The 16,708-nt window shown below is 40.3% G+C and overlaps 1 protein-coding gene across 1 annotated transcript in view; it reads left to right on the top strand.

The window, feature by feature from the left end:
• Positions 1-16,708, top strand: part of MSH3 (mutS homolog 3) — a 109,021-nt gene that overhangs the window by 16,605 nt on the left and 75,708 nt on the right. Inside the window, exons 7-8 of the mRNA XM_039911283.1 lie at positions 483-628; positions 3,177-3,343. Of these exons, the coding sequence (XP_039767217.1) occupies positions 483-628; positions 3,177-3,343 (313 nt within the window). The remainder of the gene's footprint in view (positions 1-482; positions 629-3,176; positions 3,344-16,708) is intronic.

Here is a 16,708-nt window from a genome sequence, read left to right as displayed (position 1 = left end):
AGTAATATTTATTGAGCGCTCCTGTGTGTGGAGCATTGTACTCATCGCTTGGGTGATTTCAGTAGAGTAGGTAGATACGATCCCTTCCCTGGAGGAACTTACAGTCTGACTTAAAATTCATCTTCCTCTTTGCTCTCTTCATCCTTCTCATCTTCAGTATCTTAACCTCGGTTCACATCTTTATTGTCGGCCCACCTAATGAAAGCCTAGATCCTAATCTTTGGGATGGGATGTTACAGAACAGAGGGACCGTACAACCAAATAGGTTAGAAAAATCAGACTTACAAGAGATTGCAGATGATAGCATAGAGTTGAAGTATAGAAAGCTGTATAGTATATATAATATACATATTATATATAAAATTGTGCAGACTGCATCTTATTGGTACATGGAAAATTGGTTTATTTTCCTTGGAATGAAAGGAAAAGGTATTTATTACAATTAACCATAATGTACACATTTTTTCTTTAATATTGTTTAAATGTGAACCCTTTGACGCTCGATGACACTGTAGATGTTGAAGATACAGCAATTGATACATCCAGCAATTATCTCCTGTGTATCTGTGAAAATCAAAATCAAGAAAATGTCAAAGATAAGAAAGGGGCTATTTTCATTGGCATTGTGGTAAGCATTTTTTTTAAATTGGGTGACTGTTATGGTTATCGCTCATTTCTGTAATTCTGTAAATTGAATGATTACCAGTAGTGTATTTAAGTAGTGGTGTTAGGAAAAGTAAGTGTCCAATAGAATTGAATTTTATTAATGTAAATATTTTGGCAAAAATAACTCTAATTTTCCAAAAAGAGTATAAGAAGTTTTTCCAGTCAGTACAGTGTCATTAGGTCTCTCTTCTTAGCACTTGACTACTGCCCAGTGTAATTGTTACTGTGTCTAGACTACTGACTAATTGAAATTTTTTTAAAAAAAAATTTCAATTTGAAACATTCATTTCTATCACTGAATACAGTTGTTTCTTCTGTAACTTCACTCACTTTGTCCCAGTTAGTATAATCATGTCAGTATGTCCAAAACAGAACTCCTCTTCTTCCCATCCAAACCCTGTCCTCCCCGGATCTTACCCACCATTAACAGCATGGTCTTCCATATCTTAAAATACTGTAAAGTTGGCATTATCCTAAACTCATCTCTCTCATTCAACCCACACATTTATTCTGTCACCAAGTCCTGTCAGTTTACCTTCACACGCCACTGGAATCTACGCTTTCCTGTCCATTCAAACTGTTACCATGCTGAGCCAAGCACTTATATCCCACCTTGACTATTGCATCAGCCTCACCTCGACCTCCCTGCCTCCTGGCTCTCTGCTCTCTCTTGTTCATACTTCATTCTGCTGCCTGGATCATTTTTCTTTAAAAAAAATTCAGCTCAGGTGTCCCCATTTCTTGAGAATTCCTTGGTTGCCCATCCACCTCTCCATCAAACGGAACCTCCTTACCAACAGCTTTAAAGCACTTAATCAGCTCTCCCTCCTCCTAGCCTCACGGATTTCCTAGTAAAGCCCAGCTGCGTGCCGCTCTTCTAATGCCAACTTACTGCAACTCTATCTCAGTACTGACTCCTTGCCTTCACCCTTCCTCTGACCTGGAACTCCTTCCCCTTCCCTGTATGACAGACCACCATCCTCCTCATCTTCAAAGCCTTATTAAATCATATCTCCTCCAAGAGCCTTTCCCTGATTGAGCCTTCTTTTCCCCTATCTCCCCTCTGTGACATCTGTACACTTGAATCTGTCTTCACCCTACCCTCAGCCCCACAGCACTTGAGTACGATCCCTAATTTATTTAGACTGTAAACTCCTTGAAGGCAAGTAATATGCCTAGCAACTCTTCTAAGCATTCAGTACAGTGCTCTCTACACAGTAAGTCCTCAATAAATGCCATTGATAGATTTCCAGGGTTCATTTTCACTGTTGAAGTAGTGCTGATATGAGCCTGATGGGTTTTGGAACTGACTGTTTCGGGGCAGCATGAGGATTAAGCTAGTTAAGCCCAGTTAAGCTTGAGGGTCCAGTTTGGGGCTGTAAATTTGCATTATACAAAATCTCCAGAAGTAAGCATTTTCCATTTAAATTTGTCAGCCTTTGACCACAAGGATTATCTGGTTTAGTGAGTTTGTATTCTCCTTGGGGAGTAAATGGCAAAACTGCTGAACAAAAGATGCCACATGATTTAATCTACCTTAAAAAGGGATGATGGAGTCCTAATGAAAGAGGTACTGATTTAGGGATGATGGAGTCCTAATGAAAGAGGTACTGATTTGGATTGTTCCAGCTGCTAAGGCAGTCTGATCCAATTGTGGACAACAGACTGTATCTGGCCTATGGGGTTAGGTGGGGGTCTGGCAAGCTTCTGGCTACCCCATATCCTGGCAAACAGACTAAATGAGAAATGACAGCAGTAGCCTGGGGGTATTCCTCTCCCACTGCCCAAAGAAACTGGGAGGCAGGAGAGATGGTGTTGCCGCAAAGGGCAAAGTTGTCCAGGTGAGACACTGTCTATATACGTATATGTCGATAATTCCATTTCTACTGATGCCTGTTCACTTGTTTTGATGTGTATATATCTATAATTCTATTTCTATTGATGCCTGTTTACTTGTTTTGATGTCTCTCTTTCCCCTACTAGAAAGTAAGCTCGGAGACGGCAGGGATTGTGTCTCTTTATTGCTGAATTGTACTTTCTAAGTGCTTAGTACAGTGCTCTGCACATAGTAAGTGGTCAATAAATACGATTGAGTAAATGAATGAATAAAAGAAGGGCTGAAGGGCTAGTGCAGCACCAGAGGCCAAGTTTCTTCACAGGGACCTCACTGCTGGAGGTGGGTCCCATGACCCTTGGGCCTTGTTAGTATTCCCGGGCATGACCAATCTCCCAACCCAATAGATTGGACCACACTGACTTGAGCCATTCTCTCTGTAAACTTCACTGGCTCTCGTAGTCCACCCAGGAAGTTACTACTTCAGATCACAAAGTAAAAAAATCACAAAACAAACTTCCAGAAGCACCTGACTTGCCATTAAGGAATGGTTTAGGCCCTGGGAAAAATCCAGTTCATTCTGCACCAGCTCTACAAGAGGAATTGCCACAGGTCTGGAATAAGATAATGGTAAATGCTTTATTCTTTGATTTGTTACTCAATTTTTGTTTTACAGGGAGTACAGCCTGCTACCGGAGAAGTAGTATTTGACAGCTTCCAGGACTCGGGGTCCCGTTCAGAATTGGAAACTCGAATATTGCGCCTGCAGCCGGTTGAACTTCTTCTTCCATCACATTTGTCAGATCAGTCGGAGAAGTGCATCAACAGAATAACCTCTATTTGGTATGCTTTTTCTGGAAAATATTTTCAGGTGGATCTGAAAGTTATCCCATTTGCAGCCTTTGTGACACTTATATGATGATTTTGGGGGACCATGTTTTTTTAAAAAAGGTTTTTTAATAGCAGTAGTGCATATTTAAGAAAACTTCAATTTGTTAGAGCATATTTCTGAAAAAAACCCTCTTTGAAAACACCATTTTAATGCATCCAGATTTGTATTTCTTGTCCTGTAGACAGTGACTTTGTGTGTGTGTATGTGTGTGTTTGATGTTATTCGTTTAGCACTTACTTTGTGCCAGGCACTGTGCTAAGCATTGAGATAGATATCTGTTGCCAACTTGTTCATTCCAAGCGCTTAGTACAGTGCTCTGCACATAGTAAGCGCTCAATAAATACTATTGAATGAATAGATATGTTAATCAGTTTGGACACAGTCCCTGTCCCACATTGGGTTTATGGTCCTAATTCCCATTTTACAAATGAATATGCTACTAGGGAAATTATTTTTGTGGCTGTGATTTTTTAGAAACATCTGTCATGGTAAACAACTTCCCATTGTGTGTTCCTGATTATCCCTTCTTCCCTCTTCCCCATCCTCCCCAAATTGAAAAGCAGATTAACTCTCTGAAGGTGAAAACCCAGCAAAAACTGTTCCTGATAGCAGTAAGTACCCAAGGGCAATTTTTGCTGAGCGGCTTTACAGGTTAAAGAGATTTAAAGGCTTTGTAGTGATGTAGGAATACCAAACCACACCTCCTACTTATTGCCATATTCCCAGATCCTAAAATGCAGTGCGGAGTGTTTGCGGATTTATCGGTAACCTCAGGTTTGCCCACAAGAGGTCCCCACAGCATTTCATATTCTACGAGTCTAACTTGGTATTAATTTAATTCAGAAACTTTATATTTTCTTTTATCCCCCAAGTGGAGTGATCACACTTGGCTTCTGTAAGCCTGGCATTTAGGAAAATATGAATTGAAGATTGTTTTCTCTTTTGTCCCGTGAGACCACGAGCCCTGCTTGGCCTAGGCCATGCCTGAGCTGCTTATCTCGTCTCTATCCCAGGGCTCGGCTCAAAGTAAACCCTTAACAAATACCTCTATTCTTATTTTTGTTGCCTTTGTTATAAATACTGTACTATACTATACTATAAAGCTATTAACATTTAGAAAATTCGACAATTTAAAACTTATTTAGGGGTAAAAAACAGTCTCACAAAAGGAGAGCGTTTTACCACTTGGGTCAGGCTCAGATGCAACTCATCCCCCTCTCCCAGCCCCACAGCACTTATGTACATATCTGTAATTTGTTTATATTAATGCCTGTCTTCCCATCTAGACTGTAAGATCATTGTGGGCAGGGAATATGTCTCTTTAATGTTAAATTGTACTCTCCCAAGCGCTGGTACAGTGTTCCGCACACAGAAAGCACTCAATAAATATGACTGAATGAATGAACGAATTAGGTGGGAAGTCTGGGTGGACTGGTCTTATCCAGAGGGACCATCCCACCCCGTGCGCCAAGTAACTTGGGTTTGATGAGGGGGGCCCGAAGGCCTCCCTTGCTGCTTCCCTGCATCTTTACAGCCACCATAAGAATTTGGTGGGGTGGCAGATATTCCTTGCCCTTAAACCCCCTTCTTCTCTCCCCCCGTTCCTACTAAAGATCCCATAGTGGCAAAGACTTCCCTTTTCTCCTTCCCTCTCCCCACCTGGAACCAAAATTTTCACGAGGGAACCGCAACTGTTTTTCCCTCTGATTTTGTTCTGAGTTTTGAAGCCTCCATGGCAGTGGCAGAGACTTCCCAAACCCACTTTTCCATTCCACTCTTTCCCCTTGCCCGGCACTTCCACCTTCCCTTTTCCTCTTCACGTTTTCACAGTGAAAGCCAAAGCCTGCAGACACTAAAGTAAATTTCAAATAGGAGGAAATAATAGAGTACTTAAAAATTGTAGATAAGTGCTACAAGAAGTTATGAGTACTTAAAGTGCTTTGGTGATGCAAAAATGTTAATGTGGGAGTTGGAGGATATAAACTGGGTAGCCTCCCAGGGAAGACCTCCTGGGAGAAGTGTGAGTTCAGAAGGGCTTTGAAGATGGGGAGAGCCATGGTCATCAGTTACAAAGCAGGATCTCATGGGGGTGGGGAGGGAGGTCATGAGGAAGCGTTTGGTGGCAAGAGAGATGAGAATAAGGTATCGTGAGAGGAATAAAAAATGTGGAGCTGGAGGGTAGAGGGGAAAGAGTCTGATAAGTACCTGATTGAGAGCCGATTGAGAACCTTGAAAGTATTTGTGGTATAATTTTTTTAAACTTTCATCCTTTTATATGGTGCTATTTCATAATCAGGAATATCAGTGTAACAGTTGGATAAGAAACAACTTGATAGTTTCTCTTTAGTGGTTTTCCTGGGAATCAGAAAAGTAAAATGATTATTAATATTATACATTCAGATATCCACATGATTTTAGCAGGGCCAGAGCAGGTCAGTTCTGCCCCTGGGATGAGGAGTACCAGACTTGTCATCTGCTTCTACCCTTTTACCTTCTGCAGTCTTCATCTAACCCTTACCACGTTTCTCCTCCCTGTATGAGTTCTCTCTGGGGACTGAGGGAGGTGGCGGAGGGAAGCTAGGATAGGAACCGCGACCCTGACTTGTGACGTCCCCACTCTGTATATGTATATATATGTACACATATATATAGAATGTGTATATTAATATATGTATATAAGCTTAGGTTGGAGGTGATCCAATTCTAAGTCTCCTGTTTATTCTCCGAGCTCCTCCAGCTCATTGCTTCTTATTCATCATTTTGGGGATGCGAATGGCTTCATGGAGATGTGTGTGGCAGGGGATTTTATAGAGTACAAGTGATAGGAAAATTAATCTGGATAAAATAGTCACTTAGAACTTTCCTGAAGTTTTAATTGTCATTAGTAGCAAATGGATGAGTGTCCTGGATATGCCTATTTTTAAACTAGTAAATATCACTTTTAATTTTAAAAGTAGGTAGTAATCTTGAGCTGCCTATTCTAAGTAGCTGGCTGCATATTAAATGCCAGAATGATCGTTAAAGTGGCTGTGGGTGGTACTTATCTTGGTGAAGACTAAATTAATATAACTTTACATCTTGAAATGACTTTTTGCTCCTTCCACTGAGCCTGTTCCATTACTGGATGATTGCACTGTTTAGTTCTGAGTTAGATGCACGTGCACGTTCAGATTGTTAAGAGAATTTGCAAAATTCCACTTCCCACTTGGAATCTAGAGCTGCTGGAGAGTGAAGGGACAACCAGATCCTGTTTCTCCCGGTAGGGTACCTTCAAGGGAATGCCCTTCACCGCCCGTAACTCCATCCCAGCAGTGCACAGTGGGACCCAGGTGTTCCCTGGTTTACCTGCAGTGTAATAATAGTAATAATCATGGTACTTGTAAAGTGCTTAGTATGTGCCAAGCACTGTTCTAAGTGATGGGATAGATGCAAGCCAGTCAGGTTGGTCACAGTCCCTGTCCCATGTGGGGCTCACACTCTTTATTCCCATTTTACAGATGAGGTAACCGAGGCCCAGAGAAGTGAAGTGACTTGCTCAGGGTCACACAGCAGACATGTGGCAGAGCTGGGATTATAATCCACATCCTTCTGACACCCAGGTCCGGGATCTATCCACTAAGCCAATGTGGATCTGTGATGTGATCCAGTGCCATCCTGGCATAACCAGTATATACTGGCCCACTTTGGGCACTCCAGAAATTTGTCATAGGTGTATGTCAGGGGACAGGAGAGATATGATCCATGCTTCTTGGGCTATTTGCTGCACTTCTGATGTTAAATAAGGTCTTGGATGATCCCTGGAAAACATTTGCTTCTTAGTTCCCTATCCACCACCAACAGTGGCTGTCTTAATTGAGGGTGATCTCCATCACATTGTAGCTGCTGCTGAGGACTGTATAAAGTACCATTTAAGAAGTGAAAGGTGTGAGCTTCATTTAAGAAGTGAAAGGGTGTTAGGGAAAGAAGGGTGCCTGCAGGAGACCAATACCTTGTACATCTTTCCATTGGTTATTGGACTTGTAAAGCTGTTTTAATGTTGCTCCTAGGACCAGTAAACTAGCCTCCTCAGATTTTGGCACTCCCTACTGTGTTCTTCCATTTGCTGCAGCTACTTTCTCTTGTCAATTTCTGATTTAAAGATTATGTCACCATTTTGGGTCAAATTGAGCCTCTTAATCCAATAAAAATCTATAATATTCTTTCTTCCCCAGGTGAGATGCTTTCTGCAATGAAAAATTTTAAGATAAAGGCAGAGATCAAAGCCTTTGGTTTATTTTACCCCAAAGTTTTAATGCATTTTGTTTATAAGTTAGAATGCATTTCTGGACTGTAGTCTCCTTATTTAATAAAAAGTAAAATAGTTTTCTAAAAATAATGTGGAAGCATACCAAGGAGTAAGTTTGTAAAAGACCAAATTCTTTGATGTAATTTGTAATAGAGCATATTATTTAGTATAAAATGGATTTAATCCAAAGCACAGGAAACAAATATTAGGAAGATATTTTTAATGCCCTGAATTCTGATGAGCTTTTATCAGTCAGTGGTATCAATGATATTTATTGAACACGTGCCCTTTGCCAAGTTCTTTTTTAAGAGAGTAGAGAAGTACAATAGATTTTGGTAGACAGAATGAATCAGTTGTATTTATTGAGCACTTACTGTGGGCAGAGTACTGTACTAAACTCTTGGGAGAGTACAATATAACAGTATAAAAGACACATTCCCTGCCCACAAAGAGTTTGTAGTCTAGAGGATCCTGCCCACCGAGAGCTTATGGACTAGGGGGAGAGATAGACATTAAAATAAATTGCAGTTAGGGGAAGTAATAGAGTATAAGTATATATATGTAAGTATTGTGGATTTGGGGTAATAAAGTTCTTAAGGGATACACAGGCAAGTGCAGAGGCGATGCAGAGGGTTAGAGAAGTGAGGGAGTGTGGGGAGAGCAGAAGATTATTCGTATAATGGGTGAGGAAGTTCCAGGAATGAGGGAAGACGTACTGGGGCGGTCTGCGGGATAGATAAAATGGAGAGAGCAGAGAGCAGGTTGATGTTGGAGGAGTGAAATGTGCGCATTGGGTTGAAGGAGGGGATCAGTTAGGTTAAGGGAGGGAGAGATCTGATCGAGGGGCTTAAAGCTGATGGTAAGATGATGTAGAGGTGGATACATAGCCATTGGAGGTTTTTGAGGAATCAGGAGCTACGGACTAAATGATTTCTCAGAAAAATGATCCTGGCAGCAGAGTGAAGTATGGCCTAAAGCGAGTAGACCAGAGGCAGGGAGGTCAGTGAGAAGGCTAATGCAGGAGTCAGGGCGGGATACGAAGCCCCTCCCTGTAGACAGTAAACTCCATTTGGGCGGGGAGCAGTATTGTGTGAGCAATAATCAGAATGGGAATGGAGCTGAGCAAGTGGATTCATCAAGCAAGAGTAAAGACCAGCAGGGCTGAAGCCTAGCAGAGAACAAAGACAAATAGAGCTGGGGGAGAACAGGGTGGCATTTGTGGCATGCACCTTAACCTTAATGTTTCAAAATATGAATTTTGTTTTGTCTCGCATGTAATATATTTACAAAGTATCCTAAAAATTCAAATGTTTTTTGTATCCAGGTACAGAGGATTAGATAAAGCAACAATACATCAATCAGCCAGTGGTTTTTGTTGAGCACTTACTCTGTGCAGAGCACTGAACTAAGCACTTGAGAAAGTACAATACAACAGAGTTGGCAGTCACACTCCCTGCCCACAAGGAACTTATGCTGGAGACGGAGACATTGAGCCTTGTGTGGTCTGAAAAAACTTTGTGAAAACATCACTATTTCTTAAGTGGCAAGCCCTGTATTTGGTGGAGTTCTGCACTTACAGCTTTACTTCACCAGAGCAAAAGCAGCCAGCGGCTGGTACATTCTGTGAGTCCTGTGATAAAATACTCTTCAGCATTAGTGTTTAGCCGGTTCTTTTAAAATAAACAAGAGCAGAGATTCCTAGCCCAGATTCAGGGATATTACAAGACTAGGGGTCAGTAAATACACTTGTCAACTCTGACCAGAGATAAACCAAGGTTCAGAGGTGGGCTAGCCTGTAATCCTACATGTAATTGTTAGACCCCCACAGCAGGAGGCAGAGAGATATTGAGAGTAAACGAAACATTGCCTGTCTTAATCCAGTTCCAACTTTACGCAGTGAGAAAATTAGCTTTCAGATCCTCTTACGTACTCTTTTGAGGTGTTTCATTCAGTTCAATCATAAATGTCTTGCTTGAGGGTCATTAGTCACCTAGAGGCAAACTGAACATCTATGAGCGTGATTCTTTCAGTTTTATAAGGGGAGTACATTCAATTCTGAGCAATTTCATGGGGCACATGTACTGTAAGCCAAGTGAAACCTTTAGTACATTCTACATTACTCCAGTCTTCCCACACAAGCCCTGCAGATGCTTTTCAAATATGCTGCCTTTATATGCCTTTTGCAAATGGGAGAATTGAGCTCTCTGTTTTTGAGTTCTGCTATTCAGGACTAACTATACTTTTTCATATCTTCAAAGGCACATGTGATTTTAAGTTTTTGATTCATTATATTATAGAGGCCATCAAGAACTTCCCCAGAACTGAATTAAAATAAAAAAAAAACAAATCAGAGAAAATACTATAAGCTCTCAAGAGGAGGAATGCTTCATAAATACAAAGTACTATTATTAATAATGATGGGAGTTATGACATTATTGGTCTTACAGCTTCTAGGTTTATTTTGTTGTCTAGCTACATGTTGAAATTCAACAAATGTCTACTTTATTGGCCCCGCAAAAGTACCTCAGAAAGAAAATCTGTCAATCCCATTTTTCACTCAAAGTTCACTGATAATGAAGAAAAAATATTCCCCTATCAGTTTTTTGGGGTGCATCATCTAAAAAAATCATTCTAAAGAAAATTTTCCTCCTAGGGACAAATATATGCAAGAAAAAGAATATTATTTGATGTCTTGTGTGCACTCAGAAAGTGACCCGCCTTGGATATTTCTTCAGATTTTTTTGATTGTTATCTCTTCATCCTAGTATTTGGAATGAACAATGAAAGCTCATGAATTGTTAATACATTTGTTGATTTTCTGTAGAGAAAATTCAGCTATAAACAGACACACTGTGGAAAGTCATAGTTTCTCAAGCTTCTTAAATATTGTTGCATCCCAAACAGTATTTGCAAATGCAAATTTAAATATCCTAAGATCCTTTGACTTGCTTGAAAATGAAGTAGTTCCTTGCATTTCTTCAAATGTGTTTTTTTAATTAGTGCTTGTTTATTAGGCTTTTGCCTTCAAATTCTCTCAAAATTCGAAGCAGTAGTCATTGTTTTGAGCAGACCAGAAATAGAACAAAAACTACAAGTTGGCATATCTCAATATCAATTTTTCCTTTGAGAAGTTAGTATAAATATTTCTAAAAATTGGCAGCAGACACACTCTATCTTTATTTATTTTAAGGGATTTTTGTCCTGGGTGAAATTACTCTGCAGGTGTGGCAAAGTAGATGATTTCAGTTGAATCTTTCCAGAGAGAACTTTACAATATTTCTTGTTTCATGTCAAACTGTTCACACTTTCCTTATAGTTCTAAGATTAAATGTGGAGAAAATAACACTTTTAAATTGCTTCCTGAGGAGATTAGAGAAGAGTTATTTATTATGGATGCATTAGATTGTCCATAGTGAATTTGTTTCTGAATAATAATAACTAATAATAATAATAATGATACTTGTTAAGTGCTTAATATGTGCCAAGCACTGTTCTATGCACCAGGGTAAATACAAATTAATCAGGTTGCACACAGTCCCTGTCCCACATGGGGCTCGCATTCTTATCCCCATTTTCCAGATGAGGTAACTAAGACATAGAGAAGTGAAGTTTCTTATCCAAGGTCACACAGCAGACATGTGGCAAAGCCAGAATTAGAATCCTGGTCCTTCTGGCTCCAAGCCCCATGCTCTATCCATTAAGTCACCCTGCTTTCCTGAAAAAGAGGAGGAATGGAGCAAGAGTGAAATAAGGATGTTTGCTTTGCAGGATGTTTGCATAGAGATTTTTCTATTCCGTTTTAAAAGCAAAAATTTTATTTGGTTTTTGCATATATGTATTAGCGAAAATACGCATATATATATACATACATATATACATATGTATGTATATGTACACAGATATGTGCACATAATGTATATTTAAATATCATATGTGTGCATTGAAACCCAGACGGAAGCTCAAAGAAGTCTCCAGGACTAAAATTCAAATGTTACAAATTTTCACATCCAGTGAGAACAAAAAGTACTTATCGTATAGGCAGTATTTGGCATGGACATTTTCCCCTCACACCTGAAGTGATACAACAGTTACATAAATGAATTCATAATGAGGCTTGTTTTAACAAGCTTTTTGTGCCAACTGAGCAATAAGAAATGCTTTCTGATTTTATTCATTTTAACATTTAAATTCCTCGTAGAGAGCAGGTGGATTGGTTAAAAAAGGAAGTCATAAAAGGAAGTCATACACCGGTTAATTTTGGGAGTCTACTTGCAATACTAATGTACAGAATGATGAAGTCATTCATCACTAACCTGAATCATGGTCTATACCAAGCGTACCGATTGAATCCAAGGAAGAACTTCTTCCTCCCGCTTTTTTGGCCTAGAAATCAAAAAAATCCTGTACTGACACTCGTGACCCTGAAGACGCTTGTCACATATTCCAGGTGTGCTTGCTTCACTTACCCATCCTCTATCCCCTCTATATTCTACTCTGACCAGTGCTGTGAATGGGTCATTTGCCAGGTCTCCTTCTTTTCCCCATGTACCACTCAGTGCCTGCTTAACAAAGGCTTTTGGGGCTGCTGAGCAGGAATGGAAGAGAGGGAAAGAGGAACAAAGCGAAGAGGGCAGCCATCCTGCCTCCTGCCTGCTCTTCTACTTCCACTTGAGCTTTTCCCATACAGAGACTTTGTGGTGGACGCAGGCCACTTTTCTCCAGCTTTACTTTGTGCTAAAATATCTGCTCTGTCAAAGTGTATTTACAGAAATGGTGGCTGTGTTAAGACAGAAATACTGTGGTCTGGCAGCCTGAATAAGCTTGAACTAATAGCCTTAAGGCTTCATGAGCTACATAAACACGTCTCAGAGTATCGCTCTTCTGAGTCGATTTCTTTTGCTATAAAAATGCCCATGAACATACCCAAAGAATGGGTTTTTAGGAAAAAAATCTGAAGTCTGTGAAAGGCCTGATTTAAGTACCAGTCAGTGTTTAGTTATGTAATACAACAGAGCTCTCAGAATTGTATAGTTGCTGCTGCCTTTCCTTGGGGGCAATTGGGAGTGTTACATAATGCATTCACCACAGTAGTTATGTCAAATTGGAGTTTATAATACCCGCAGAAAGTAATTTCATAAAATCTTTACACTGTGTTGGCAGATGCATTTTGCAGTAGTATCTAGTGAGCAACTTTAGAGCCGCTTATAATTGCTCGATACACAATCTTATTTTAGGTTTTATACATCTCCATTCATAAATCAGATGTTTTTCTATAGGATGCTTTTTGTTGACTACATGAAACTGTTACTTTTAAATTGTATGTGGCAGATGGTAACCCGAACATGATTTTGCATTAGTTTGTTCAAAAGGTTCTGCGCAGTAAAGTAGACCAATCAGGAGTATTCACTGAGCATCTGCTAAATGCAATGCTTTGAACTAAGCACTCGGGCGCGAGTCCAACAGAAACAAAACATATGTTCTCTGCCCTCAAGGAGCCTATAATCTGAGCGCGATAAATAAATGTGGAAAAAGTTCAAAATCAGGAAGAAACTGTCCACTTCTTTCCTTCTCTTTGGGAAGATTATTTTAATACAGACCACACAAGTGGAATGCACTGACTACTTTTCCTGAATTCTAATTTTTGATCACTTTACCCTCTCACCAAATTCTAGTGGGAATTTGTAGATCACAGAAACATAGGCATAGGGGGTGTTTCAGGAGCCCAGTTTGTTCTGGATAAATGGCACAAAGATGCCATGGAAATAAATTTCACCTGAACCCTTAGTAACCTATTTCAGGCTTCAGTGGCAAGCTTGTTAGTAGCAGTAGCCGCAGAATTTACCACCCGCCTACTTGGTGCAGTTCATTTTATGTGTGAGGTGCTTGAGAAGTTCAGAATAGCTAAGGGATGTGTTTTCTGCCCACCAAGGAGTTTATACTTCTCCGGGGGAGACCAACATAAAAATATTTACAATTAAACTGACTCACGTAGGCATCTGAATTGCGATTCCACCTCACCCCTTCCCCACTTTTATTTTTTATATTGAGAGAGTTTTGCCGAAAGGAAGTTTGTTGATGAATTGTCAGTGGGTAAAGTTCACTCCCTGTGATACACAGTTGGAATTAGGCATGGTCCCTGTCCCTCAGGGGGCTCACAGTCTAAAATTAAAAAGGGGCATGGGGGGCTGGTGAAGGGGACTGGTGACAGGCACATAGAAATAAAGAAAACAAAGCACTAAGACAACTTGAAGACAGAAAGAGTGATCAGTAGGGCACTGGGGCAAAGGAGCAGAATTTTTGGCTCCTCGCATCCCAGAATCCAGTCACAACCGCAGCTACTGTCAATGCTACAGCCGTCACTGACATGCTTCCCGAGACTTTGTGGAGATGGTGCCAAGCTGCAGCTGCTCTTCTCTGTCCTCCTGGGGTGGGGCCGGGCAGGTCAGATTGTAGGTTTCTTGGTGACAGAGAAGAGCCAAGACAGGATCCCAGGATGGCAACATGGCAGAGGAGCACTGAGGGCCCTGAGAGTCACGATGGGGTGGCGGCAGGTACTGGGATGGCGTCTGGTGCGGAGGTCTGGGACACGATCAGCAGGGACTAGAGTCCGCACAGGTGTGGCCCTCAATGCCCACACAACCTTCTCTCACTCTGCCTGGACACACAGTTGGAGGGAAATGAAAAATATTTGAGTAAATTATTTATAAACACTTGCCTAACATCTAATCCAGATCCCTCTTGGCTGCAGCTTAAAGCTGCTTCACCTCCTTGAAGGGAGAAGAAAAGGAAAAGCACCTGATCTCTATGGACAGTAAAAACTAAGAACTGTGATATTTATGTGTTTGCTGTTTGCCAAGTACTGTGCTAAGCACTGAGGTAGGTACGTCGGATAAAATCTAGTCAGATGAGACACAGTCCCTGGCCACCATGGGGCTCATGATTTAAGTATTTACTCTTACAGATTCATTTTATTAGTTAATTTTACAGATGTGGAAACTGAAAGATATAGAAATGAAGTGACTTGCCCAAGGCCACCAAGCAGGCAAGTGGCAGAGCTGGGAATAGAACCTAGGTCTCCTGACTTCCAATCGCGTCCTCTTTCCACCAGACTTGCAGAATAATTGTAAATCTTCGCGCTTTTCTTTGAAGGTGCTATTTCCTGATCTTTAAATATTTTCATTACTCACTAAACTCCATCTATCTTTAGCCTATTTTCAACATTTTTACTTTTCTCATCATCCTCACTGCCATTCCATTAAGCGTTTTGATTTCAAGCACAGCGATTCTAGAATGTGTGTTTCATTTTGGATTAAATAAATATCTTATTTTTAGCAGCTGCGCAAATTGGGATATGTATGGATGTTAAAAAAAAATCCACCTGGGCATAAAGGCAATCAAAGTATCTAAAATGAGTGTAAATAATCTATTCCCCATGCCCCAAATGACTTTGGTTTCAAGATGTTTCCTTCCCTTTCCTCAAAGTGTACGTTTCAGAAGGCAAAAATATGTCATTCTTCAATTCACCTTTCTCCAAATAGTGGTGTGGCTATCATTTGTTTCATGGATGAGAGCACAGGTCTGGAAGTCGGAAGGACCTGAGTTCTAATTCCGGCTCCATTACCTGCCTACTCTATGACCTTGGGCAAGTCACTTAACTTCTTTGTTCGTCTGTTACCACACCTGCTAATTGGAGATTAAGACAGTGAGAGAAAAATACAACAGAGTTGGTAGACATATTCCCTGCCCATAGTGAGTTTGCAATCTAGATAAATTAGAGGCAGCGGAAACGGTAGAGTATAAGGATGGGAACATAGGTTCTGTGGGGCTGAGGTGAGTATCATAGGGCTCAAATGATATCCAGCCAGGTGCGTGGGTGATGTAGAGGGGAAGGTGGCTAGAGCATACGAGGGCTTTATAATAATAATAATCTGTAACTAGATTTCATCTTTCTCACTATCTACCCCTTGCCCACTTCCTCCTTTGGGACTGGAACTCCCTTCCTTTTCATATCCAACAGTCCACCACTCTCCCTACATTCAAAACCCTCCAAAAATCCTATCTCCTCTAAGAGGCCTTCTCTGACAAAGACTATTTGATAGAATGATTATAAATGTTTAGTATTTAGATGGTAGTTGGCTGTATGGGAGATAATGAGATCATGTCCAAAGAAAGTGAGAGTTATATACACTGGTTCAATCCTCAGGGTGTAAATTGTAACGACTCCTGTTAAGGCGGGTAAGTGTGCAGTAAAAGTCACCATTTTGTCATAGTTTCCAGATTACTCTTTCCAACACAATGTTCTTGAATTTACACTCTTAAAAATATGAGTAGAGCAAGCTTTATATCCACTCTACTACAAAGGCGTGTTGATTCAAGTTTACTGTCAGACCACCTTAATTAAAAAAATATTGGGATCTAAAGATTCCAAGTTTCATAACTTTAGTATTTAAAAGCCATCCATATGTGAATATCCAATACACAAATTGCAAAACTGCAATTTTAACATTCTTGTAAAGCTTCTATGAAAGCTTGAAAGAATTAGTTGAAAAATTGACAAGTTCACTTTCATCAAATTTAATGGGTTTCTACATCCTTATCTGCTTATTAAACAAAGCATTAATTAGAGCAGTAATTGAGAAACCAGATGTCTCTTCTATTCCATCTAGTTAACTCATGAAAATGTTGTGAAGCTTACGGAAGGTCACTTGTTTGAACTGCTAAAAATTAAACCATGGCTTTTTAGAAATCTAAATGTTTAGATAGCTAAGAAGGGAGAATTGCAAATAAATTTCCCAGGTTATCTGCATTACTGAACTTGTGTATGTGTGTTTCTGTAGATGGTTTTGACTGTCCTCTTACCTATATTCTTCTTGAATTTATTGGAAATATTTCCCGTGATTAGGGCAGTTATTATTGTTAGAGAAGCAGTGTGGCCCAGTGGAAACAGCACGAGCCTGGGAGTCAGAAGACCTGGGTTTATCCCGACTGCCAGTTACCTGCTATGGTACCTTGGGCAAATCACCTAATTTCT

Source organism: Ornithorhynchus anatinus, chromosome 1 (genome assembly GCF_004115215.2).
Source record: "Ornithorhynchus anatinus isolate Pmale09 chromosome 1, mOrnAna1.pri.v4, whole genome shotgun sequence".
Classification (NCBI taxonomy): domain Eukaryota; kingdom Metazoa; phylum Chordata; class Mammalia; order Monotremata; family Ornithorhynchidae; genus Ornithorhynchus; species Ornithorhynchus anatinus.
Note: the sequence above shows the minus strand (reverse complement) of the source record. Positions and strands in the feature narration are given on the sequence as shown.